The sequence below is a fragment of the Sorex araneus genome, chromosome 11 (assembly GCF_027595985.1).
Source record: "Sorex araneus isolate mSorAra2 chromosome 11, mSorAra2.pri, whole genome shotgun sequence".
NCBI lineage: Eukaryota > Metazoa > Chordata > Mammalia > Eulipotyphla > Soricidae > Sorex > Sorex araneus.
Genome location: NC_073312.1, coordinates 25,004,515 through 25,029,762, shown reverse-complemented (window position 1 = coordinate 25,029,762; position 25,248 = coordinate 25,004,515). Strand labels below are relative to the sequence as shown.

The window sequence follows — 25,248 nt, the reverse complement described above, 5'->3', positions numbered from 1 at the left end:
AAAATAGTGCCATTTCAACTTGCTATCTTTATGTGGAGTTCACTGAAATATACTTTCCTTCTCGTGCCCAACCACCAATTTGAAAATCTTAGGTAGTGGCAAATTTTTCCAAATGAAAGTAATAAAGGAGAGTTTACTCCAAATTCCTGGGGCAAGGCCAGAGAGAAAGTACAGGGGATGAGTACTTGCCTTGCACATGGCCAACCCTGGTTCAAACTCTGGTTCAACCCTGGTTCACACATGGTTCCCAGAGCCCTGCCAGGAGTGATCCCTAAGCACGGGACCAGGAGGAAACTCTGAGCACAGCCAGGTGTGGCCCAAACCCTGCCCCTCGCCCCCCGCCCCCCAAAAAAAGAAAACAAAACTGGCAGCAGTGGAGTGACTGAGGAATAAACAAGCACTGTCAAGGAGTAGAAATTAGCTGGCTGAGCTGGAAATGTCTTACCTCTTACTGCTTCGAGTAATTGGTAGTTTCACCTTTTCTTCCTTTCTTCCCTCCCTCCTGCTCTCGTTTATATGTGTGTATTCACACATGTATAAGTATATGTATGTTGGTTATATATGCATCATCCTTCAGAATTACTTTGCCTATGCACTTTATACACATATGAAAGTGCTTCAATTCTGATCCAGATTCTACCACTAAAGTTTTCCACACTCTGTACTTCTTCATATTTCATCAGGAGTATAAGCTTATCTGAAATGGTAGAACTTCTTTCTGCTTTCAACTTTCCATTCTGCTGCATGCTGTTGAAAAGTAGTACATAACAAGAATTAAGAGCAGCAACCTGGCCTGATGCCCAGCTGGGAGCATGTAAGTTCACCCAAAAAGGACTTGAGGCTCTAAGTGCCAAAAACTGGAAAAGGAGTTAGAAGTGGAAGGAGGAAGAGCTGGAAATATGCCCATGGGTAATAATGAAGAAAGTGCACTCAGCCTGAGGGGGAAGACTTTCGGCCCAGCCTCTGTCAGTTTGATACCTCATTAGCTTCTCCCTTTCCTAACCTCAGAACACTCTATTAGGGAGCAGGCAGAAAAAGCAATGAGAGAGCAAGGTAATATAAAAAACCTTTTTAGAGGTAAAGATATGAACTAGAGGGAAGAAGTTAATAGAGTATGGGCTGGTTTCCTTGATTTGAAGTGTAAAGGTCTGGGTGGAGAGATAAACAACTGACTCTACATACTAAACAATCCTTTCATGTTATGCCTCCTTCAACTATCCCCCACCATCCATTTAGCTTTAGGTAACCTTTTTCATACTCTCCCAAACTTTGTCCACACACCCTCACTCCATTCATCCTGAATTATTTTCTATTGCCCAAATACGTCACTTTTCAAGCCTTTGAAAATGAGCACTCTGGTTTCTTCATGACTCGGGTCAAACGTAACTTTCTCTGCTATCTGTTCTGATGTTCAGCCAGCACAACTCATACTGCACCAGTCTTTTCTTTGTCACTTAACACAGTAGTAGTTAAGAATACAGCCTCTAGCGGTGGAGAGATAGTACAAGGGTTAAGGAATTTGCCTTGCAAGTGACCTACCCCTATTAGAATTGACATTTCAAATGGTCCCCCAAATACCACCAGGGATCATTCCTGAGCACAGAGCCAGGAACAGCCTACTTTCCAAATACACACAAAGAATACAGAGAGAGAGTACAGGGTGCATGTGGCTGACCCTCGTTCAATTCCTAGCACCATGTGGTACTCAGGAATAACCTCTGAGTACAGAGCCTGGGCTAGTCCCTGAGCAATACGCAATGCTGGAGGGGGAGGGGAGGAGGAAGGGGAGGAAGGGAAGGTAGAGGAGAAGGAAAGGCAGGGGGAGGAGGAGGAGACATCAACCTCTAGGATCAGAGTGACTTGAATATGAATCTTGGCTATATAACTTATTAACTGACCAACTGTCATGCCCACCTGAAAGAGTCCCTAGAAATCCCCACCACCTGACATCCCAAAATCTGTATCAGATTGGTTTATATTAAGACATTATGACTTCCATTCTGAACTCTCACTCACCTCTTCCTCTCTTGGATTATCAGCTTTGGGGAAGTCAGGTGCCATATGAGCCATTATGTGAAAAGGCCTATGTGGCAAAAAACTAAGGCTTGACAACAACTTAGTGGAAGGAAGTGCATGGAGAAAGTGAGCCTGAAGGGATGAAGAAATAGTAAAGGTTGAACAGAAACAGTAAGTAGCACCACCGGTGCTAGAGATCTCCGAGCACTGTCAGATGTGGCCCAATTCCCTGTTCCCCCACAAAGAAGAAAGTAGAGCTTAAAAGAAAATTCTCCAGCCCCAGAAGAGCCTAAGATACCCTAGAGCCCAAGTGAAAATTTTAGTTACAACTTAGTGAGAAAGCTTATGCCAAAACACAGGCTGTTTCTAGTAGTTCTACATTCCTGAACCACAGAAACGGAAAAAGTAAATGTTTTTCTTTTATTTTCTGTTTGTTTGGGGGCCACAACCAGCAGTGCTCAGGGGTTACTCCTGGCTCTGCACTCAGGAATTACTCCTGCAGTACTCGGAGGAACCACATGGGATGCCCAGGATTTAACCAGGGTTGGCTGCTTGCAAGGCAAATGCCTTACCCACTGTACTATCCCTCTGGCCCATTTCTATTTCTTTTTTGTTTGTTGAGGGGCCACACTCTACTGTGCTTGAGGCTTAGTCCTGGCTCTGTGCTCAGGGATCACTCCTGGTGAGGCTCAGGGGACTATGTGGTATAAGGGATTGAACCGGGTTCGGCAATAGACAAGGTATGCACCCTCCTCACAATACTACCTCACTGGCCCCAATAATGTTTCTTTTAAACTTCTAGGTTTGAGCATGGCTTGTTACACAGCAACAGATAACTAACACTTGAGAAGGGACGACAACAGACTCAGATTTAGAGAAAATTTTTAAAAATGTGGAATCATGCCTGAGGAGCACAATGGCCTGGAGCACATGTTTTGCATGCAGGAGGCTGGGTTCAACCCCTAATATCACATGATTCCCTGAGCACCAGTGGGTATAGCCCCAAAATTAAAAAGAAAGGGCAGGGGATGGAATTCAAAGCTATGGTGTGAATAAAAGGACTCTCAGACACGACTTACTCTCCTGAGCCTCAGTTTTATTACTTGGCAAATGAGAAACTGAGATTATAATAATATATTACAAAATAAACAGCACATCCTAAAACTAGAACATAAAATAATCAAGCTAAAAATAAAGTTTGCACCAAAACAAATCTAATCCCTAAAGTACTGAGGTTCAGAGATACCATCTAAAACAAGCAGAAAATAAGTGTTAGAAAAGTCAGCTTTTCATGGTCTTCAAATGAAAACAAAGGATCGAATTTTACTTCTAAATGTCCTTCCCACCCCAAAACCAAAAATTTTTAAAGCATTACCTAAAAGTAAAATTTGTATCACTGCTTTAGATTTAAGAAACCCAAACTATTTAACTTACAATCAATTGAGAAAGCTGGAGGTCTACACCAGCTGAAATCAAATTCTTTCTGCAGTTGTTGTTCTTGGCTCAAACCTGGTAGTGTTCAGGGACTGTTCCTAACAGTGCTCAGAAGACCATGTGGTCTGGGATTGGAGCCCAGGCTTCCCACATGTAAGCATGCACTCAGCCAACTGAACTATCTCCCTGGCCCCTAGAAGAAGAATGCTGTAGACCTTTTCAGATGCCAGGCTTCGTATTTGAAATGAGGTACACTGAGTTGCTGGGCATCAAACTGCTCTTCTGCCCCCCCAAAAAGTGGAGATAGTGATTCTATTGTCACTCAATTCAGATACTTTTCAGGGAACAAAAATAATAAATTAGGATCATACATTGCACAGCTGTTTTTGAACATTAAAGGTAAGAAGAATCTAGAGGGGCCAGAAAGATAGTTCAGTGGGCAGGACAGTATCCTTGCATGCGGTTTGACCAAGGTTCAGTACCTGCACCTGTATATGGTCCCCTGAAGCCCACCAGGAATGATGTCCAAGCACAGATACAGGAGTAAGCCCTGAATATTACCAAGTATGGCCCCCAAACTAAAACAAAACAAACAAACAAACAGGGCCTGAACTATAGGACAACACGTAGGGTGCTAACTATGCATGTGGCAGACCCAGGTTCAATTCCCAGTATCCCATATAGTCTCTTGACCATCGCCAAGAGTTGTTTCCTACATGCAGAGCCAGGAGTAATCCCTGAGCACTGCCAGGTGTGGCCCAAACCACCCCCACAGAACAAATTTTTAAAATATATTAAGAAACAGAGAATTGGGGCTGGAGCAATAGCACAGCGGGTATGGTGTTTGCCTTGCACATGGCCAACCTGGGTTCAATTCCCAGCATCCCATATAGTCCCCTGAGCACCGCCAGGGGTGATTCCTGAGTGCAGAGCCAGGAATGATCCCTGTGCATTGCCGGGTGTGACCCAAAAAGCAAAAAAAAAAAAGGAAAAAAAGAAACAGAGAAGAAAAAAATTCCTAAAAGCTTAAATTTTATTAAGTTATGATGATTTTAGGTTGTCTCTAGCTGCAATGGTTGTAACAAATTGCAATGGACCTTCAGAAAGCAGGACCTCCAAGCCACACACACACACACACACACACACACACACACACACACACACACACACACACACACACACACACACACACACACACACACACACGCTGGGGAGGATGGGCCCCTCATAACTAGTGGTTCTCAGCAGCCACTCCTAGTGGTGCAAAGGGAACCATATGTGGTGTCTGGGAACAAATCAAAGTCATCACGTGTTTTATTCCTGCACTCTCTCTCCAGCTCTTGCTATATGAATAATACACCTATTTAGCCGTCATAACTAGGCTCCTAGGACAACATAGGCTAAGAATGGATGATAAGAAGTTGGGGAGTTTGATCCTGGCACTAAGTGGCTCCCAGCACTACTTGACCCAAGCAGTCCCACACTGCCAAGCCTAAGCTCTGAATCATCAGGTCATAGAGCTGGGCATCCTGAGCACTGCTTGGGAGTCTCACTACCCACCCCAAAATATCTATATATGCTAATAAGTAAATAACTATAACCAGATGCTAGTTAAATAATAAGTTTATGTGCTAATATGTACATATGCTAATATATACAAAATATGTATATATGCTAACAAGTAAATAACTAGAACCAGATCTTGTTCTTTCCCAATCTCCTGACAAGTGCTGACTACTAAGTAGTCAAAGCCCACGAATGACTAAGTGGCTTGGATCTCTTTCTCTCTGGATTACAATAATCACCCAGGACCCCTGCTTCAGCATATCACCCGTTTGTCACACAGTGTGCCTAAAAGTGATAGTGAAGATAGGAGCAGAATTCAAACTGCACTTCCGGCCCGCCCCCCCCCATTCAGAAAGATGAGGAAGTCCAGGCCAAAATACGTTTCCTAACCCTCCTCACACTTAAATGTGCTTTTCATGAAATCAAACAAACACTGAAATTTTCAAACTATGAGTTTCCCGATCAATAGATTTGCACATATTATTTTAGGCAGGGTGGCTACATACTACAGAGGTTATTCCCAGCTTTGTGCAAAGGAGTGACCCCTGGAAGTGTTTAAGAGGCCATATGTGGTGCTGAGAACTCAAAAAGGATCAGCAGAATATAAGAAAAATGCCTTAACCCCTGTACTATCTCTCTGGCTCCAATTTCACACATTAAATATTCACTGTACTTACACATAGAGATCCATAGGAAACTCCTTCATCATGTGTGTTACAATAAACTCTACCATCAAGTCTGGATGGAAAAAGAAGAAAAATTAGATCAATCTTGATGAAATTCATTCTTAGCCTTTAAGCTGAAAAAAGAGCCTTCTGAGTATTCCTTGTATACATGCAAGAGCCTTCCACTAACCACATCTTTATTCACATGCATTTACATTTATTTTACATAATGTACACTTTGAAACTTTTCACCACCTGTCACAAAGAATAAGAAAATTAGTCCACTCTTATACTTACAGAATACCATGACCTGCCAATAACTTCAGATATACGGGAGATTTCACTATACAGATATTTCATATAGTGGCACTAACACAAAATGCCACAGGGAAATCATATTGAGAACCAAGTGATGAGGCAAGCAGAGAAGAAATTAAGAATCATATTCTTATAATACAGACTCCGCTCTAAAGCTATGACAGTCTATTTCATCTCACTATCATGCTCAATTTGGCAGATATTGACTGCAATGGTCTGTGGGGCTCTGGGTCAATAAAGGCTTATTATATGCTCTTAATTACTGTTTCAAAAATCAGGCAGATTTAGCAACTGGAGCTGACTACCCAAATGAATGGGTTTAAGAGTTCAAATCATTCCCCTGAGGAAAATTCAGAATTCTGTGCAGACAAAAGTACCTAAGATATAGCCCCCTACCTGTCATCTCTGTCAGCCTCATCTCAGTTTAATTTACTCAGAGATGTTTTATATGCCTGAACCTTGAAGTTCAAGTCTCCTTGGCCACTGACACATCAATTTGGAAAGGAAGAAAAAAGTTGAAATCTTGATTTGGAGTAAGATTTTTTTCTTTTTTTGAACAAATTTAAACTTGTAAAAATTTAAATTTGAAAAAATAATTGGGGGGCTGGAGTAATAGCACAGCAGGGAGACGTTTGCCTTGTACACTGCCGACCCGGGTTTGATTCCCAGTATTCCATATGGTCCCCTGAGCATCGCCAGGAGTAATTCCTGAGTGCAGAGCCAGGAGTAACCCCTGTGCATCGCCAGGTGTGACCCAAAAAGCAAAAAAGAAAAAAAAAAATTCTTTTTACACACCACAATTTAAAATTTAGCCAATTATTTCCCTGAAAAGACCTTTTTTAAAAAAGACAGCACCTTTTATTGGACATTTTATTCACATGGGGCTGCAATAAATAAGTTCAATGATAAACGTAGTTTCTTAGGCCAGAGATAAAACATGACTAGTAACTTCTAAAGGAAAAAGCCTATCAACTAGGATGAATTCAAAATATAAATATTAATCACAAAAGCCAAATACTGGCTTAGGAAAATGGTAATTTTGATGATACTCACCCAATACTGCACATACTAAAGGGCGACAGGGGAGGTTCTTGTCTGCTGCCTTCTTTCTGTGTCTCATAGGCTTCACACACAAGAAACAAAATTAATAGACACCTGAACTGACATCCAATGGTTCACTGTCATCTTTTTTATCCAATGGTTCATGCAAATAAAACCACTATAACAAAGATGCTACCTTTTCTGTTTTTCTAATGATGTGGGTGGGCTGGGCAGGGGGACTTGTTTTTCAATTATCAAGACAAGCCTATAACAAAAACATAATTCACAGCAAGACAACAGTCCCAGAGAATGCCAGAGCAAAATACAATGGGAAAGCTGTTGTTTTAACTCTGATTTTATCTATAAAGTGACCTTACTAACAACAAAAGAGGTGCACCGGTATTTTTCTTTGGAACAATCAAATAATCAAGAAAAGGAAAAAGTGATTATGTAGAGGCAGGGGGGAAAAAAAAGCCCTAAAGAAGTTTCTAATATAAACCACAATGTCCTGCTGTTTTAACATACTTCCAAGTTTTAGGAGCTCCCAGTACTCCACCTCTCAGAGGAATAAATCAAAGCAACACCTAGTCTCAACAAAGACCACACTATAGACACATCTATCTCCTAGATCAGGTTACATTATTGATGCATTCAAATATTACTGCTATGGGTATATGGTTACATATATTTCCATTTTCTTTTGAATCAGATACAGCTCTATACCACACAAAAATCCCAACAACAAGCCTGGGCGTGTTGAACAGCAGTCAACAAGAGTCCTTTTGCCCAACTTTCCTCCCACATTCGTTCTAGTAGGATCAATTTCCTTCTCCCAATCCTGCTAATCCCAAAAATTTTCGCTAAGAAAAAACAAGAAGCAAAAGCCACACATACCATTCTATGTAAGTTTACTCGAAAATTCATGTTGTCATCGTGCAAAAATGCATTGGCATACTGATCCTAATAAAAATTAGAACAGAGAAAAAGTAAGAAATAGAGGCTATGTTTAAGTAACTAAATTTATAATCTATCACACTTGCTACAAATCCTTGGATTTTCGACAGTACTCTTGAGAGCAATTTGAAGGGCTAATGGAATGAGTCCAGCATCTCTGTCAAAACCCACTTAAGCCATGAGATTTTACTTGGACATCTTTCCCAGTGTCTCTCCAACTGGCCAAAAATCTCTAAGCAAATTATAAACAACAAATTATAAACAACAAAAATTAAGAGAGAGGGACTTGAAACAAATGCTGAGATAAAGTCTGTTTTTCTAGTCTCTCTTCCTTCCCATCTGCCCGAGGAGCACACTCTGTTTGTGACAGCTTGAAGGTTTCACAGGGGCTGCAGGCTGCATGTGCAGGCTCCAAATGAGAATCCATGATGAAGCCCTGTACTCCACTGGGAGCTGGCTTGGCACAGTAAGAGAAAACTGCCACATAGCCAGCACTGCAGCAGGTAAGATCTGTCTATCCTTGCTTTGTTAAAGACTGATGGAAAATCAAAAATCTCTCTCCATAGATCGGTAATAACATCCCTTGGCCCTTTCCTAACACCTTTTCTAAAGATCTGACATGCCTACAGACTCCAATTACTAGAACTGTTACAATTTGTGAAAAACAACTTCTTTAACGATTTTCTTAGAGATTTTTGAAAAGCAATTACAAAAGGCCCACTGCTAATAAGCAATACTTCTATAACCAGCTACACTAAACCTGGTGAAAATAGGTCATATTTTTACAGAAAGCATAAAAAAGGATAGATAGAGAGGTGGTCCACCTGGACCACCTTTATTATTTTACTTAGGAGGAAAGATCAGAATAAGATAGGATGAGGGGCTGGAAAGATAGTACAGAGGATAAAGTGCTTGCTTTGCATATGGCCAACCTAAATTCAATCTCTTGCACCCCATATAGTCCCCTGAGCCCACCAGGAGTGATCCCTGAGCACATCAGAGCCAGGAATAAGTTCTGAGCACCACCAGATGTGATCCCAAAACAAAAAATAGGAAATAAAAAAGCTTCAGGGGAACTGAAGCTACAAATTTACATTTAAATGTTATCTCTGGTAATTCAATTAAAAATTCATTTCTAAAGTATGATTTTTTTTTAAAAAAAAGAACAATTAGCAACCAAAATCTTCACCAAAATCTGCACCAAAAAAACAACAAAAAGGGGCTGGAGCAATAGTACAGTGGGTAGGGCCTTGCACGCGGCCAACCCAGGTTTAAATCCCAGCATCCCATATGGTCCCCTGAGCACCGCTAGGGGTAATTCCTTGAGTGCAGAGCAAGGAGTAACCCCAGTGCATCGCCAGGTGTGACCCAAAAAGAAAAAAAGAAAAGAAAAAACAAATAAAATACGGACTCATTAGGTCATACCTGTGTTGCCACCAAGATTTAGGGTAAGATACAGCCACATTAATGCAAGATAGAGTGCCTCTCTCCAAAGTCAAAGGACCTCTTCTTTTGATGCTCTCAAGCTCCTACTCTTACTTCCGTCCTGGGAGCCATTCTCAGCAACACTTGAGTCGGTTCTGCCCAGGGCATCTCAGACCCAGCAGTGCAGAGGGCTGTCAGGAACACCTCAACAATGCTTAGGAGACCATGCAGTGCCAAGAATCAACCCAGGGCCTCCATATGCCAGGCACACACTCCAGTCTCTAAGCCATCTCCTGATCCCAAAACAATTTTTTTGAGGGAAAGAGGCAATTCTAGAGACCAAACCCAGGGCCTCATACATGCAAGATAAGTGTTCAACTACTAAGCTACATCCCTGGCCTCTCCTATTCTTCACACAACTTTATTCAGTTTTTAATTCACGGTTTGTTTTTTTTCCTCCACCTCCCCACACAGAAAACTTGAATTCCTTCTCCCATTTTCCTGAATAAAAAAGACACAACTTAAGCAGTTTTAAAGAATTTTTTTTTTTCTATAAAGAAGTAATTGTCTGGGACTGGAGCAATAGTACAGCAGGTAGGGCATTTGCCTTGCACGTGGCTGACCAGGGTTCGATTCCCAGCATCCCATATGGTCCTCTGAGCACTGCAGGGGTGATTCCTGAGTGCAGAGCCAGGAGTAACCCCTCTGCATTGCCAGGTGTGACCCATAAAGAAAAAAAAAAACTTAATTGTCTCTTGTATTTGGGTTTTGGTTTTAGTTTTTGTTTGAGGCCACAGCTGGGTTATTCAGGGGTTACACCTGGCTCTGTGCTCAGGTATCACTCATGGTAGGCTCAAGGACCATACGGGATGGCAGGAGTTGAATCTGGGTCAGTTGCATGCAAGGCAAGTGCTCTACCCACTGTACCATCATTCTGGCCCAATCTTTTAAACTGTGAAAAAGCTAGAATATTTCAATTCCCAATTATAACAGTTACCATATGACAATTCACAATTAAATCATGTAGCAAATGCTAACAAGTATTTCCACTATGTGCCAAACCTGAGAATATCCTAGTGTAGGAGACAAAGTATCTGTACTTTGTGGAAAGAGACAAATAATTCCAAGGGGGAAAAATTTCCCTCCCAAGCTTTGGAACCAAAAAATCAGACATAGGAACTGGAGCAGAAGGGAAAAAAAAAAAATTACAGCACTTTGAACCTTGGTTGTTTGTTTTTTGGTGACATTCACGGTGCTCAGGGATTACTCCTGACTGGGCTTGAAGGACCATATGGAATGAAGACTGAACGCTAATCAGCCACATGCAAGGCAAGCACCCTACCATCTGCACTATCTCTGGCCTTGTACTTTGTAAGATATTAGTTAATACCAGATGACTGGTGAGACCTACCTCTGCAATACAAGTAAGGATAATCAGACAAAGTTTGCCACTGTGAAGTCGGTGCTCATCTGTAAAGAAAAAATAACACTTCTCTCTAAATCATCCAAAGATTTTTTTTTTCATTTCTCTTTTAAACCATTGTTATTGAGACATCAGGATAAGTGCTAACCACACTTATCATGCACCCATCACTCTATCACCACCACCACAGAGCCTTCTACTCTCAAGTGTCAAGGACTCCTCCCAATTCCACCCACTTCAAGATAGACAAAATCTACAGTTCTAATGACTTTGACCATTTCTTGTTCTCTTACGATATCCCTCACCTCCACACCCCATATATAGGAACAATCTCTTTTTTGTGTGGAGTTAGTTAAATCAATACACATATAGATGAATAGAGCTTATGTCCTCAAGTTAAAAACAAATTTTTTTCCCCAAAAAAACTAAGTCTGGACTGGAGCACTGGATAGGCAATCTGTCTTGCATGCAGCCAACCTGTATTCAATCCCTAGCATTCCATACGGTCCCCCGAGCACTGCCAGGAGTGATCCCTGAACACAGAGCCAGGAGTAAGCCCTGAGAAATGCTAGATGTGGCCCTCCCACCCCCCAAAAAAAACCTAAATCTTTATACACTTGAGGATAATTTGGGGTGGCTTTTTTTTTGGGGGGGGCACACCTGGCAGTGTCCTGGGTTTACTCCTGGCTCTGTTTTTAGGGATCTCTCTTGAAAATGCTCAGGGCACCATATGGAATGCCGGAATTGAACTTGAGTCAACTGCATGCAAGGTAAGTGCCTTACCCACTGTACTATATCACTCTGGCCCTTTTTAATAGTTTTATAAATTTAAATATCATAGATATTTCTATACTAGTACATTTTAAAATTTACACAAAGTAGGAAAATCCTATACATGTAAATTTTAATAAGACTGAAAAGAATTCATAAAATTTACAAGACAGAGTGACAGTACAGCAGGTAGAGCACTTGCCTGGCACATAGCCAATGAGAGTTCGAACCCTGGTGTCCCATATGGTCTCCTGAGCTTTGCCAGGAGGAATCCCTGAGCACAGAGCCAGGAAAAAGTCTTGATCACCTCCATATGTTCCCGAAATCAAAAAAGAAATCATACTACAGATAATTCTGTCAGACCAAATTTCTAAAGAATAAACATATCATTGAGATTCACATTCACATTTCCCTCCCCACAAAATTTATGAATGAAAGTTAAGGTAAGGTTCTACTAAAGTAATTCTCAAAATTTCCCCAAAAAAATAGTTTTCCATAAGTGTTGCGGCAAGCTGATGGATAGTTAGACCCTCCTGAGGGTCATGAAATTACTAAAGTAGTTACACTACCACAGCCCCAACCACATCCTTTGATTCTGTATCAATCCTGTTCTTCAGAAGAGTACATGTTCTCTTCCATCCCTGCCCACCCATGCTCCACGCCCCTCTACCACAATCTAGAAATGTTGGATAACTGTTACCAAAAGCATAGACTTAGGGGGCCGGAGTGATAGCACAGTGGGTAGGGCATTTGCCTTGCATGCGGCCAACCCGGGTTCAATCCCCGGCATTCCATATGGTCCCCCAAGCACTGCCAGGAGTAATTCCTGAGTGCAAAGCCAGGAGTAACCCCTTAGCATCTCTGGGTGTGACCCAAAAAGCAAAAAAAAAAACCACATAGACTTAGAAAGAAATTAACAAAAGGCCAGCCCCAGGCCCATGCATCTCTTTATACAATGCCCATTATTTCTGACCACTGTAGCACTGTAGCACTGTCGTCCTGTTGCTCATCAATTTGCTCGAGCAGGCACCAGTAACGTGTCCATTGTGAGACTTGTTGTTACTGTTTTTGGCATATCGAATATGTCACGGGTAGCTTGCTAGGCTCTGCTGTGCGGGCGGGATACTCTTGGTAGCTGGCCGGGCTCTCCAAGAGGGACAGAGGAACCGAACCCGGGTCGGCCATGTGCAAGGCAAACACCCTACCTACTTCTGACCAAGAAACAATAAACTCTGAATCTCATATCTCCCTGCCAAAGTGTCCAATCTAAAATTATATATTTAGTATCTACTCTGTGCAAAGGTACTGTGTTAAGCAGGAGGGATTGGAACTAAAGTAAACATAGGTGCCTGATTTCTCAAAATTCACATTTCAGTTAAGAAAGAAGGCAGAGCCTTCCTGGTGGCCTCCATGCCTGACCTCCGCCATTTCAGCTTGCTCACCTCCATCTGTCAGACCCTCTCCTTGCTCTCCCATCCCTACCCTCCGTCTTCAAGGTGAGGTTAACCTCACAGAGGACATTCCCTCGGCCATTTTGAAACCAGGATCATACACTGATATCCCAGGGCTTTTTGGAACAGGAAGCATATGCAGCCATGTAACAGCTCTCCTCATCACACTGTTCAGTATTAAACCTACTGGCACTGAGTGAAAACGGGCAGGGACGGAGAAAAGCAACATCCAGCTAATCCCTTAGAAACTCCCAGAGGGACTACCTACAAAGATTCACCCTCAGCACAATAGGAGCACATCAATCACAACAAGAAAGTAGAAGCCCACCAAGCTCAATGACTGAAAATAACAGCATGAAAGGTTCTACCAGAATCAATTATGAGAGAATTAAACTTGGTGATACTATGTTGAAATATTTAATGAGCTCAAAGACATGATGGCATAGGTAGTCAGCAAAGCACAAGAGCTGAAATGAGAAAACTACAATCAGAAGTGATAGAAAGCGGCTGAGAGATAGTACAACAGGAAGGGCATTTGCCTTGCAGATGGCCAACATGGTTTCAATCTCCAGCACTACATATGGTACCTCAACCCCACCAGGAGTAAATGCTGAGCACCATGAGGTGTGACGACAAAAAAAAAAAAAAAAGAAGTGATAAAAATTATGAGTACAGAAGATGATAATAAAAAAAAATTCAAAGGGGGTGGGGGGCTGAAGAGACAGTACAGTGGTAGGGAACTTGCCATGCACACAGCCAACCCAGGTTCAATCCCCAGCATCCCAGATGGTCCCTGAGCACCTCAAGTAGTGATTCCTGAGTTTAAAGCCAGGAGTAATCCCTGAGCATTGCCAGGTGTGGCTCAAAATATTAAAAAAAAAAAAATTGCAGGATGGGCTGGAGCAATAGTACAGTGGGTAGGGCATTTGCCTTGCACACGGCTGACCCAGCTTCAATTCCCAGTATCCCATATGGTCCCCCAAGCACCACCAGGAGTAATTCCTGAGTGCATGAGCGAGGAGTAACCCATGTGCATCACCAGGTGTGACCCAAAAAAAGCAAAAAAAAAAAAAAATTGCAGGAGGAGCCAACGACCCAGCTCAATGGGTTGAAGTCCATGTTGGAAGCCCAAGTTTAATCTTCAGCACTACGTGGTTCCCTACATACTACCAGATGTGGCTCAGAAATCAAAATTATAATAGCAACAATAAGTGGAAAGCCTAGGAATGTGCCTCCGTCACAAAGGGAGACACCAGGCCAGTGCCATGCCCACTGCAGACCACTGCTTTGATCCCCAAAACCACAAGTGTGCAACTGCTGGCACATTGCTACCACGCATGTGCAAGCACTCTGACCAATTGTGAGAGCATGACAACAAGGCACACAAACTTGAAGGCACAACAGAAGGTAAGAAAGGGACAGAAATGCTATTTCAGTGTTACCATGAGATAGAGGGATTTATTTCCATAGCGTGTGGAAAACTAGAATATATTTCAGCAAGTATCTGGTTTAATGTGAACCATTTTTTAGCTTTTAAAAACTTGATTAAGGTGGCTGCAATTTTCTAGAACCCAACTAAAAGTCCAGGTAGGTGGAAGCAGAAGCAGCAAACACCAGGCCTCATGGGACAGGGAGGAACTGGCCCTTCTTTCCCCAGCCCTGATGGGACTCTGAGACGATGTCCACAAACAGCCCCCGGGTACTTATTAAGCTCCTACATGGCCATGATCCAGAGACACACACACGAATCTTGGAACCGAGATCTCTACAGATGCTAATTATTAAAATTTCAGAATTCCTAGAGTGTATATGCTATCCATAACAAGCAATACAAAACAAATTGTCTATCATTGCCTTTTCGGCAGGTTTGAGTGTTGGTGGAACTGGTGTCAAAATACTGAATGTAATTACAGTAGAGAGAGAGTACTGTGAATTGTCTGCCACACAGGCAGGGGAAGGGATGGAATGAGGGGATACTGGAGATTTTGGTGTTGGAAAGTATGCACTGGTGAAGGGATGGATGATTGATCATTGTATAACCCAAATTCAAACATGAAAGCTTTGTAACTGTATCTCACGATAAATCAATAAAAAAGAAAAGAAAAAAACTTGACTGAGGGGCCAGAGTGATAGTAAAGCTAGTAGGACACTTGGTTGTTAACCAAGTGGTTGTTAACCAGGAAGCTAACCAAGGTTTGATCTCTAGCATCCCATATGGTCCCTGAGCACTGCCAGGAGTAATTCCTAAGCACGGAGGCAGGAGTTAAGCCTTGAATCTTGCCAGCAAAACAAAAACAAAAAAATTGGGGGCAGGCGGGGCGGGGGGTAGAGTGATAGTACAGAGGGGAGGGCATCTGCCTTGCATGCCACCAACCCAGGTTCAATTCCCAGCATTCCAGATGGTCAACCAAGGCATTTCATATGGTCCTCTGAGGAACAATTTCTCAGCTCAGAGACAGGAGTAACCCCTGAGCATCACCGGGTATAGAACCCAAACAAAACAAAATAGTGCTGAGATACAGTTCAGTGGTAGAGTACATGCTTCACAAGTATGAGTCCCCAGGGAGGGGTTGATTTAATTATTTCTTAGGTATATTTCAACCACATAAAAAACAATAGGGGCTGGAGCAATTGTACAACAGGTAGGGCACTTGCCTATTACATGGCTGGCTGACCCCAGGTTCATTCCCCAGGGTCACATATGGTCCCTGAGCCCACCATGAATGATCCCTGAATACAGAACCAGGAGTAAACCCTTAGCAACACCAGGTATGGCCAAAAAACAAATAAAACATTAATTAATAATAATAGTAGTAATACATGGGGCGGAGTACATATAGTACAGTAGGTAAGGCACGTGCCTTGCATGCAACTGACCCAAGTTCCATCCCCAGTGCCCCATACGGTCCCCCAAGCAGTACCAAGAGTGACCCTTGAGCACAGAACCGGGAGGAGGCCCTGAATACTACCAGATATGGTCCAAAAACAGAAACAAAAAATAATAGTAGAAATAAATATTTGAAAATCAAATAATTCTAGTATAAAAAACAAAACAGCTTAAAAGAAAACTGGGGAGTCAGAGAGATAGCACAGTGGCTAAGGTGCTTATCTTGTACACAGTCTACCTGGGTTCTATCCCTGGCACCCTAATATGGTCCCTGAGCCCCCCAGGAGTGATCCCTCAGCAAAGAGCCAGGAAAAAGTCCTACTGGATAGAATTTGCTAAATTTCCTCCCATTCCTCCTCTTGCTTAGCTCAACTATTTCACTACCCTGGCCACCAAAACAGTTATAAGAACATAGAAAAAAATCACAAACAAGAGATTTTTACAAAAACCAAAGAAATTAAGGCTCAACTTTCCCAAAGAACCATTTCTCTCCCACATCCACTTGCATTTCTGCGGTGGGCACGGCACTTCTATTTTAAGTGTTAAGGAACATAGTCCCTCTGAATCTCACCTTCCTACTGCACTGTGTATGACAGTCCTCTAATTCTCACCACAAGCTGATGCTTTCAGTTCTTGTCCTCAGAAGGGAATTCCCTGAAGTGAGCGCTCCCCCCACTTCCCACACATGCGTTTGCATCTACTTACCAAAATCTGCTAAGACTTGCTACTTTTTGTAGAGACCAATTTTTTTTTCCTGTTCTATTTTGAAGCACTCCCCCTCCAACTCCAGGTTTTCCCAACACCACCTAATTACCATCTGGTAGTGAAAAATCTCTGTTTTCTATAATCAGGACCATCACCCTGCATAAGAGGCCCCCACGGTTCATCCAATGAAATCTCCCAAGTATTCATGCTCCTCCTTGCTTTGAGGTTAACAGCCACACCTTCTGCTTCCTGAGCCCCCAGAGGAACATGCCTCACCTTTGGTGTCCTGCATGACAATCGAGCTATACTTCAGGAAGGTTATCAGCAGATTACTGGTCTGTACATCTGCATCCAGTGGGAGTTCCACAGAACTTATAACTGAAATAGAACAGATGAAATGCACTTAGTCAACAACATTCCATCTTACACCTCTACATAAATAACCAACTTGCCAGGAGGTCAGTAAATCACTGAAGAGGCTTTTTCTACCACAAAGGACTAAGTACTTATCATAAAAACTTTACCTACTTTTCATGTGTCTCTAAAGTCCTTCTTACTCCCAAGATTAAGATCAATGCCCCTTTCTCACATTTCAGAGGCCAGTCTTCAGGAGCAGTGCTTGTCAAATTCTCACATCTAAAGGGAGATTTTATTACAATTCCAGGATCCAAAGGGTTCAAGGTCTCTTATTATTACTCTTGTTACTATTGTTGTTATTGAGATTTTATTTAATTTTATTGGGAAGATAGGTCACATCCAGCAGTGCATAGTAACTACTCCCACCTCTGCTTCTGGAAGTTTCTTCCAGGGATGATCAGGAGACCATGTAGTATAGGTACAAAACTAAGGTTGGTACCCTGCAAGGCAAGAGCTTAGCCTTACACCATCTCTTCAGCCCCCACTGCTATTATTTTAACTGAAGTTGGCTTATAAACTACATAAATTACATAACAATTACCAAAGTCTATTTTTCATCTTCCACTACACAATTTACCCTTTTAACCCAATTTTACCCACCCTCTTTGCCCCTTATTTTCTGTTAACAACCTTTTTTTTAGTTTTTTGTTCATTTTTGTTTTGGGTCACATCTAGCAATGCTCAGGACTTACTCCTGGCTCTGCACTCAAGAATCACTTCTGGAAATGCTGGGGGACCATACGGGGTGCCAGACACTGAATCCAGGTTGGCCGCATGCAAGGCAAGCACCCTACCTGCTGTACTATAGCTCTGTCTCCCCCATTTTGTTCTGATAGTCAGTTTTTGTTTTGGCTATTTGTTCATTTGTTTTTCTTTATTTCCCACATAGGAGTGAAAACATACAGTTTGGGTAAAAACATACAGTATTCCAAAAATGAGTGAAAAACATAAAGGAGAAATCTTTTTCAACTTTGAGAATAAGGCTTTAGACAAAAAAATATCCAAGACAGAAAGGAATAAAATAAAGCAGAAATATGTTCAGCAGCCGGAGAGATGGCACAGCAGGCAGGGTGCTTTCCTTGCAAACAGTCAACCCAGTTTTGATCCCCAGTATTCCATAAGGTCCCCTGAGCACTACCAGGAGTGATTCCTGAGTGGAAAGCCAGGAATAACCCCTGAGCACTGCCAGGTGTGGCCCAAAAAACAAAACAAAAAAAACTTTAAAACATTCATTCAAATTCTACTCCTTCATTCACCCTTACACCTAACTCCAAAAGAGACCCTGAAAAGAAATAACAGGCTACAAATGGACATGAGTAATTTGGACAATCTAGAAACTGAATTTTACATACCCAGCGATTTGCTATTTTGAAAAGACACCATCCACCCCCCAGTCTTTGAGTCATAGTCCTAGTAAACAATAAGAGGCCAGACCAAAGTTGAGCCACTCAGAAAAGCTTATGGAGATTTCCCGAGTTTCTAAGACTTTAAATTAGACTAAGACATCTAGTTAAGTGTCTTAATACTAAAATATAAATATAAGGCAGGAGGAGACTCAGGAAGGCCCAGACAGTCTACAGAGAGAATCTACAGCTTTCTGCTCTATTTTCACCCCTGAAGACTCAGCTAAGTTTAAGATATTATTCATAATATGTATTATAACCATAATGGATCCCTCTGGAGTTATTATGATGCATGCAGAGGACATTTATTAACAATGGGAAACATTTGCATATTATGGACCCACAATACACAGCAAGCACAGCAAAAAAAAGTCTTATGAGAAAAAAATTAGCATGCCCAACCCTTGGCTGTTTTCCCACAGTACAGCCCCCAAGAACTAATAAAAGACAAATACATTTTTATGTTGAAATACTAAAAGGTCTTAATTCATGTTACAGGTTAATGAACTGAGACTGTCATTTCAAACAGCTTATTTTGAAGCTCAGAGTCTGTAACTATTCCTTTGTCCAATACAAAGATCTAACTGGTAAGTGGGACTATTTTTCCCACTCACATGCAGCAGTAACTGGAAAATCTCTTATGTAATATGTAGAAATAAAGAAGTATATGTATTTTTAGTTTACCAGAAAGTCCTCTCATGCCAAGGCTGAGTTGTCAAATGTCAAGCCTGAGCTGAGAACAAATGTTACAGCTATAGTGCTGCTTTTTAAAAATAATGGCTCCAGTAACATACCTTTAAATATAACTAGGGCTACTGAGCACCACCAAAATTAAAAACCAAAACCTGAAAACAAGGCTATAATATTTAGGACCCCTACAGAAAGAAAATTATTTAGGAGAGAAAAAAATATAACAACAAAAAAAAATCAAACAAAATCTCTCACATGTTACAATCTTCCTTCTAAGGAAGAGGTTTCTTGTTCTTTGACTTCTAACTCTTCACAGAAACCTTTGTTAAATGAGACAGCCATTGGAAAAGGGGCCTACTTTATCTTTCCACTAGGGGAAAAGAAAAAAAAGCTCACTGGTTGTAGGTAAGCAAGCACAAATTTTGCCATTGCATAATCAAATGTGTGGGTGCAAGTATTCACAATGAACAGTTTGAAAAGCAGTTCTCTAAGGCATCCAAATCTCAGCATCACATGGAACGCAGAAATGCATACACATATACATGTACATATATACAGCTTTTGATATCCATGGCAACTAAGCAGCCTTCCTCCTTAGGAGGGAAGGAAAAATATTACCATGGGATTATTCAGTGACCTGAATAAGCAGACACACTAGACAATCCTCACTACTTGCTAACTTCTCATTACAGATATTTCGGATTTGATTTTCAATTCTAAGTAGATGCAATCTGTTACAAAGACTTGACCATCAATGGCAGTTTCCTGTCATGCTTCTGTTGCAACACTACCTATACTATCATCTTGAACTGCCACTGTCATGGGTACTGTATGAAATAGTAAAGAAGAGAAAACAGATTAAATAAGGTTACATCAGGAACTGGAAAAGAGCTCATGAGGCTGGAGTAATTGCAAAGCACAATGGAGCCCAGATTCAGTTCCTGAAACTGGGTAGACCACTGAGCATCACTGGAGGCAATCTCTCAGCACTGGGAGTAGTTCCCAAGTACCACTGGGTGTTGTCTGAAAACCAAAAAGGGAAAAAGAAAGAAGGGTCTGAGAGAGCTCAACAAGCTAAGCTGAGCACACACTTTGATGCAGGGGGCCATAATTTGATTCCCAGTATCACATGGTCCCCTGAACACTGGTCCCCTAAGCCAGGAGTAGACCCTGAGCATGGTAAATGTACTGCCCCCCCCCCAAAAAAAAGAAGGGTAGTAGAGAAGCACAAGGACTATAGTGCTTGCCTTGACTGCTACCAATCCCACTTCAATCCCTGGTACCACACAGTTCTCCAGCACCGAGCCAGGAATAGCCTCCAGCATTGCTGAATGTGGCCCAAACCCTCTTTCCCCCCAAAAGAATTATTTCACAATATAGACAAGAGGGAGATACAAAGAAAAAAATCAAAATTAGATTTCCTATTCTTTCTATCCAAATAAGATCAACAGATGAGCAAACATCAAGTATAAACATTGCTTTTAAAGGAAAAGGAGAAAGAGAGGAAGAAGGAAAGTGCCTCCCATAGAGGAAGCTGGGGTGGGGAGTGGGGTGTTGAGGGATGGTGGGAGGGAAACAGGGGACATTGGTGGTGGGAAATGTACACTGGTAGAAGAACAGGTGCTAGATCATTGTATGACTGAAACCCAATTATGAACAGCTTTGTAATGGTCTATCTCACAGATACTCTATTTAAAAAAAAAAAAAAAACGTTTAAGGGGCTGAAGCGATAGTATAGCAAGTAGGGCATTTGCCTTGCACACGGCCGACCCAGGTTCAATTCCCAGCATCCCATATGGTCCCCTGAGCACCACCAGGGGTAATTCCTGAGTGAAGAGCCAGGAGTAACCCCTGAGCATTGCCAGGTGTGACCCAAAACGAAAAAGAAAAAAAACCTTTTAACTGAAAAAAGAAGTAATGTGGGGTTCATGCCCACTTCAATAAGCTTAATCAATGGTTGGATGAATTGAAGTACTCCTACATTAAAAAAAAATTGCTTTTAGGTTAAGACATTCATCTAACATATACAGCTTACTACAAACCAACCCCAGAGGCACAAAAATGCATTGGACAAAATTCATCGTTGTTTTCTTACCTATGACTTAAGTTCTAGCCACAAAACTTATAAAATGAAATGGTGTCATTTTTGTCTTGTTTTTGCAATGCCAAGATCAAATCCAGGACCTTGCATATGCAAACCAAGTCAAGCATATGCAATCACTAAACTACAGCGTCACTTATATTTGGTTTTGAGGGTTTTTGTTCTGTTCTGGGTCTTCCTCTTCGTGATGTTCAGGGGTTACTTCTGGCTCTTCTCCTGGTGAAAGTCAAGGGATGCTGGGCATCATACCTCGAGACAGCCACATGCAAGGCAATTGCATACTAGCTCTACTATTGGTCTAGCCCTTATTGTTATTTTTTAAGAGAAAACCCACCAAACTAAAATTAAATTACATTCAAAGTTTGTCATTTTCTGACTGGGAGTGAATGGCAGATATGTAACAGTGAGAAAATGTCAGGTTCACTATTATTTATTTATTCAGGAATATATCAGCTGAAGTATAGTGGGTAGGGCACTTGTCTTGCATGCTGTCAACCTGAGTTCGATGCCTATGGTTCCCCAAGCCCACCAGGAGTGATCCCTAACACAAAGCCAGGAATTAGCCCCAAGCACAATTAGCCCCTGATCAAGAAAAAAAAAAGAAGAAGAAAAAAAGAAAAGCTATGTTCTTTGCTCAACACAGCTATGTTCACTCCAAATGATTAACAATCAAGAAAACAAGAGGGGCAGTATGTTTACCATCAGAAGAGGGTGGCGTGGTCCCAAGTGGTGTGACAGGAGTTGTTGGGGCAGGACTGACAGGAGTTGTCACCAAGCCCATTTCTGGATGATTCTGAAAAAGCACAGAGACAGGAAAATAAGGAGTTCTGAGTATTCTATGCTTAATATTCATTCTGGTATTCCTGGTCTCATCTCATAATTAGACAGAAAGTTTATTAAGGGGACTGCTTTTGCATTTGGTTCCCATGAGTACCTGATTACTGTTGAGGCTTGCTTAAACGCTAATGAAAAGCTCTGAGGCCTAGTTTTCTTTAAACAATGAAGTTGCTATTATATAAGTTTTTCTGCAGAATGATACAAGGAAAAAACTAGGGTAAACGAATACACAGGACTAGTCTACAATAGGACATCAGTGGAGCCATTGCGGAGCAATAGTACAGTGGATAGGATGCTTGCCTTGCATGTGGCCAACCTGGGTTCAATCCCAGATATGGCCCTGTGAGCACTTCCAGGAGCAATTCCTGAGTGTAGAGCCAAGAGTAAGCCCTGGGCAAAGCTGAGTGTGGCCCCCCAAAATAAAAAATGAACATTTGTAACCGTATCTAAAGCTAGAAAGGAATAACTCTGTTCATATAAAACACATCTTAAGGCCAGGGAAACAGCTCGTACTTTGCATACAGGAGCCTCAGATTCAATCTCTGACACCACCTGGTCCCTGAAGCACTGAGGGGAATGACCTGCAAGCACCAAGACAGGAATAGTCCCCAAAGATCACCAAAATTAAACAATGACAATATGTAGAGAAGGAAGAAACTTAGGGAAGTTACTTACTGGAAAATAAATGACTCCTTAGTGTCTGACCTTACCCAGTTATCCCAACCTCAACAACTCTTTGAGACTTAAGCAACAAGGGCAGCTTAGAAATTTTTTGTCTAACAGCTTCATCAGACTCTTACAAATTAGGGGCCAGAGAGAGAGAAGAGCAGACAAGGCACTTGCCTTGCACCTGCTGGACAGGTTCAATCCCTGATATCTCATATGGTCTCCCAAGTCCCATCAGGAGTAATCCCTGAGCACAGAGCCAGGAGGAAGCCCTGAGAACCACCACGTATGCACCCACCCCCCCCCAAAAAAAAAAAACCAGCAGATAAAAGTTTCCTATGTTACCAGTCATGAAAAAAGTGGCAGGAGGCGGCAGGAGGAGGAAAAAAGGTAATGTACTAGGAAGACCCCATATTAACATTTTTTTTTAAGCATAACCTTATTTTTGTTGTTGAAAATCAGTAGATTCCAAAAAACAAGAAAGGGGATGAAAACTAAATTTTTTTTTTTCGTCCCCTGAGCACCGCCAGGGGTAATTCCTCAGTGCAGAGCCAGGAGTAACCCCAGAGCATTGCCAGCGGTGACCCAAAAAGAAAAAAAAGAAAAAAGTTCTTAAGATGAACTTAAAGTATGCAAAGTTTTATTGCATCCATTGATTATGGTTCTGAGAGAGTATTGAGTAAATCTATAGAAAACAAAATAAAAATCAACAGAGTATTTGGGAAAGGTAGAGCACTTGCATGTAGGGCACTTGACTCGTATACAGACCACTCAAGGTCAATCCTTGGCACTCTATATGGTCCTTTGAGCTCCAACAGTACTGGTCTCTGAGTGCAGTCAGGAGTAATATCTGAGCACTATCTGATATGGCCCCAAAACACCCCCAAAATGAAGCAAATAGAATAAACTTTCTTTACTCAGCCTGATTTCTTTTTGAAGACCCTCCAAATGAATTCTAGAAGATGAGGGTGGGATAGTTTGGTAATTTATGTTAACTAAAATATGATAATGCTCCTAAAGATTCTTAATATTTACAAGACATGAAGCAGGAAAACTAAAATTTTTAAAAAGAAAATCAGTGTATTCTATACTTATCTGCCTTTTGAGGAAAAAAATAAAACAAGAAAATTTTCTTTTAAAAGAAACCTGCATACGTATTTTAAACGCTCTGGTTTTAAGATAAAAATACTTCATCAATTTTTTAAGACAGCTTTCATGAACAGCACTTGAGTTCTCAGCCTAAAATAGTCCCCTTCTGTGCCAACTGCTAAGGATATCCCTTAGAAAAGTGACCTGGAACTCACTATTCTATGACTTCCTGTTTCCAGGAGCTGTAGAGTACTTTTTTTGTTAACAGCTAACTTTATCCTAGACAGGGTTTTTTGGTTTTATTTTTGGGACCAAACCCAGAGGTACTCGGGGATCATTACTGGTGGGCTCAGGGAACTAAAGGTGCCCAGGATCAAACCCGGGTCCACTGTGTGCAAACCAAGTCTTTGTCCATTGTGCCATCCTTGTGGCCCCTAGAGAGGATAACTTTTTAACGGTTCTTTTCTGGAAACTGGTGAGATAATAAGTGACTTGGCCTATTTGTCTCTAATTCTACAATGATTCAGAAAGCAGAGAACATAATATAAAAATCCATGTGAAGGGGTCAGAGCGATAATACAGCAAGTAGGGCGCTTGCCTTGCAAGCAGCTGACCTGGGTTCAATCCCCAGCATCCCATATGGTCCCCGAAACACCGCCAGGATTAACTCCTGAGTGTAGAGCCAGGTGTAATCCCTGAGCATCGCTGGGTGTGACCCAAAAACAAAACAAAACAAAACAAAAAGTTCATGTGAGCAAATAATGGCAAGAGTCTCAATAAGCAAAATAAAGTAATTTTAATTCATTTTGGCTAACAGGTTACTAAACTGGTCAAAACTATTAACTTTACCTGCTATCACACTCAGATTAGGGCCAGAGCAACAGTACAGCAGAAAGGGCACTTGCCTTGAATGTGGCTCACCCAGGTTTAACCCCTGGTACCCCAAATGGTCCCCCTTATCCCTCTAGGAGTGATCCCTGAGTGCAGAGCCAGGAGTAAACCCTCAGCATCACCAGGTGTCGGGGATAAAAAAAAAAAAAAAACTGACTCACAGCAGCACAATAGACATATCTGAGGATATTATGATATAAAGGAAACTGAGGCAAAGCTTTCATTCCCACCCACCACTTGCCAATGCAAAACAGGCCTTTAAAGGGAGTAAATGTGTACAAAATTTAGGGATAAAAGGGATTGGAATTTTTAATATAACCCACCTGGGCTAACACTGTGATGAAGTTGCGATTTAAATGAACAGCTTCGTAAAGTGCCAGAAGGATAGCTTCATTGGTTCTAAAGAATAGGAGAACAAATCAGAGAGACACTTAGAGTGGAGCAGTTAAAACAGTACAACTATCAGGAGAAGGTTTTACCTCATGGGGTTGGAGAGAT

The 25,248-nt window shown here is 41.6% G+C and overlaps 1 protein-coding gene across 2 annotated transcripts in view; it reads right to left on the bottom strand.

Annotated features, from left to right (window-relative positions):
* ARMH3 (armadillo like helical domain containing 3) overlaps window positions 1–25,248 on the bottom strand; it is a 200,653-nt gene that overhangs the window by 132,469 nt on the left and 42,936 nt on the right. For both annotated transcript variants that reach the window (XR_008627069.1, XM_055119462.1), the window contains exons 13-19: window positions 25,074–25,149; window positions 21,967–22,060; window positions 16,933–17,034; window positions 10,831–10,889; window positions 7,935–8,000; window positions 7,053–7,122; window positions 5,694–5,754 (exon numbers count right to left, since the gene is read on the bottom strand). Coding sequence is in view for 1 of the 2 variants with exons in the window: in XM_055119462.1 (XP_054975437.1) it covers window positions 5,694–5,754; window positions 7,053–7,122; window positions 7,935–8,000; window positions 10,831–10,889; window positions 16,933–17,034; window positions 21,967–22,060; window positions 25,074–25,149 (528 nt within the window). In the remaining variant the exon portion in view is untranslated. The remainder of the gene's footprint in view (window positions 1–5,693; window positions 5,755–7,052; window positions 7,123–7,934; window positions 8,001–10,830; window positions 10,890–16,932; window positions 17,035–21,966; window positions 22,061–25,073; window positions 25,150–25,248) is intronic.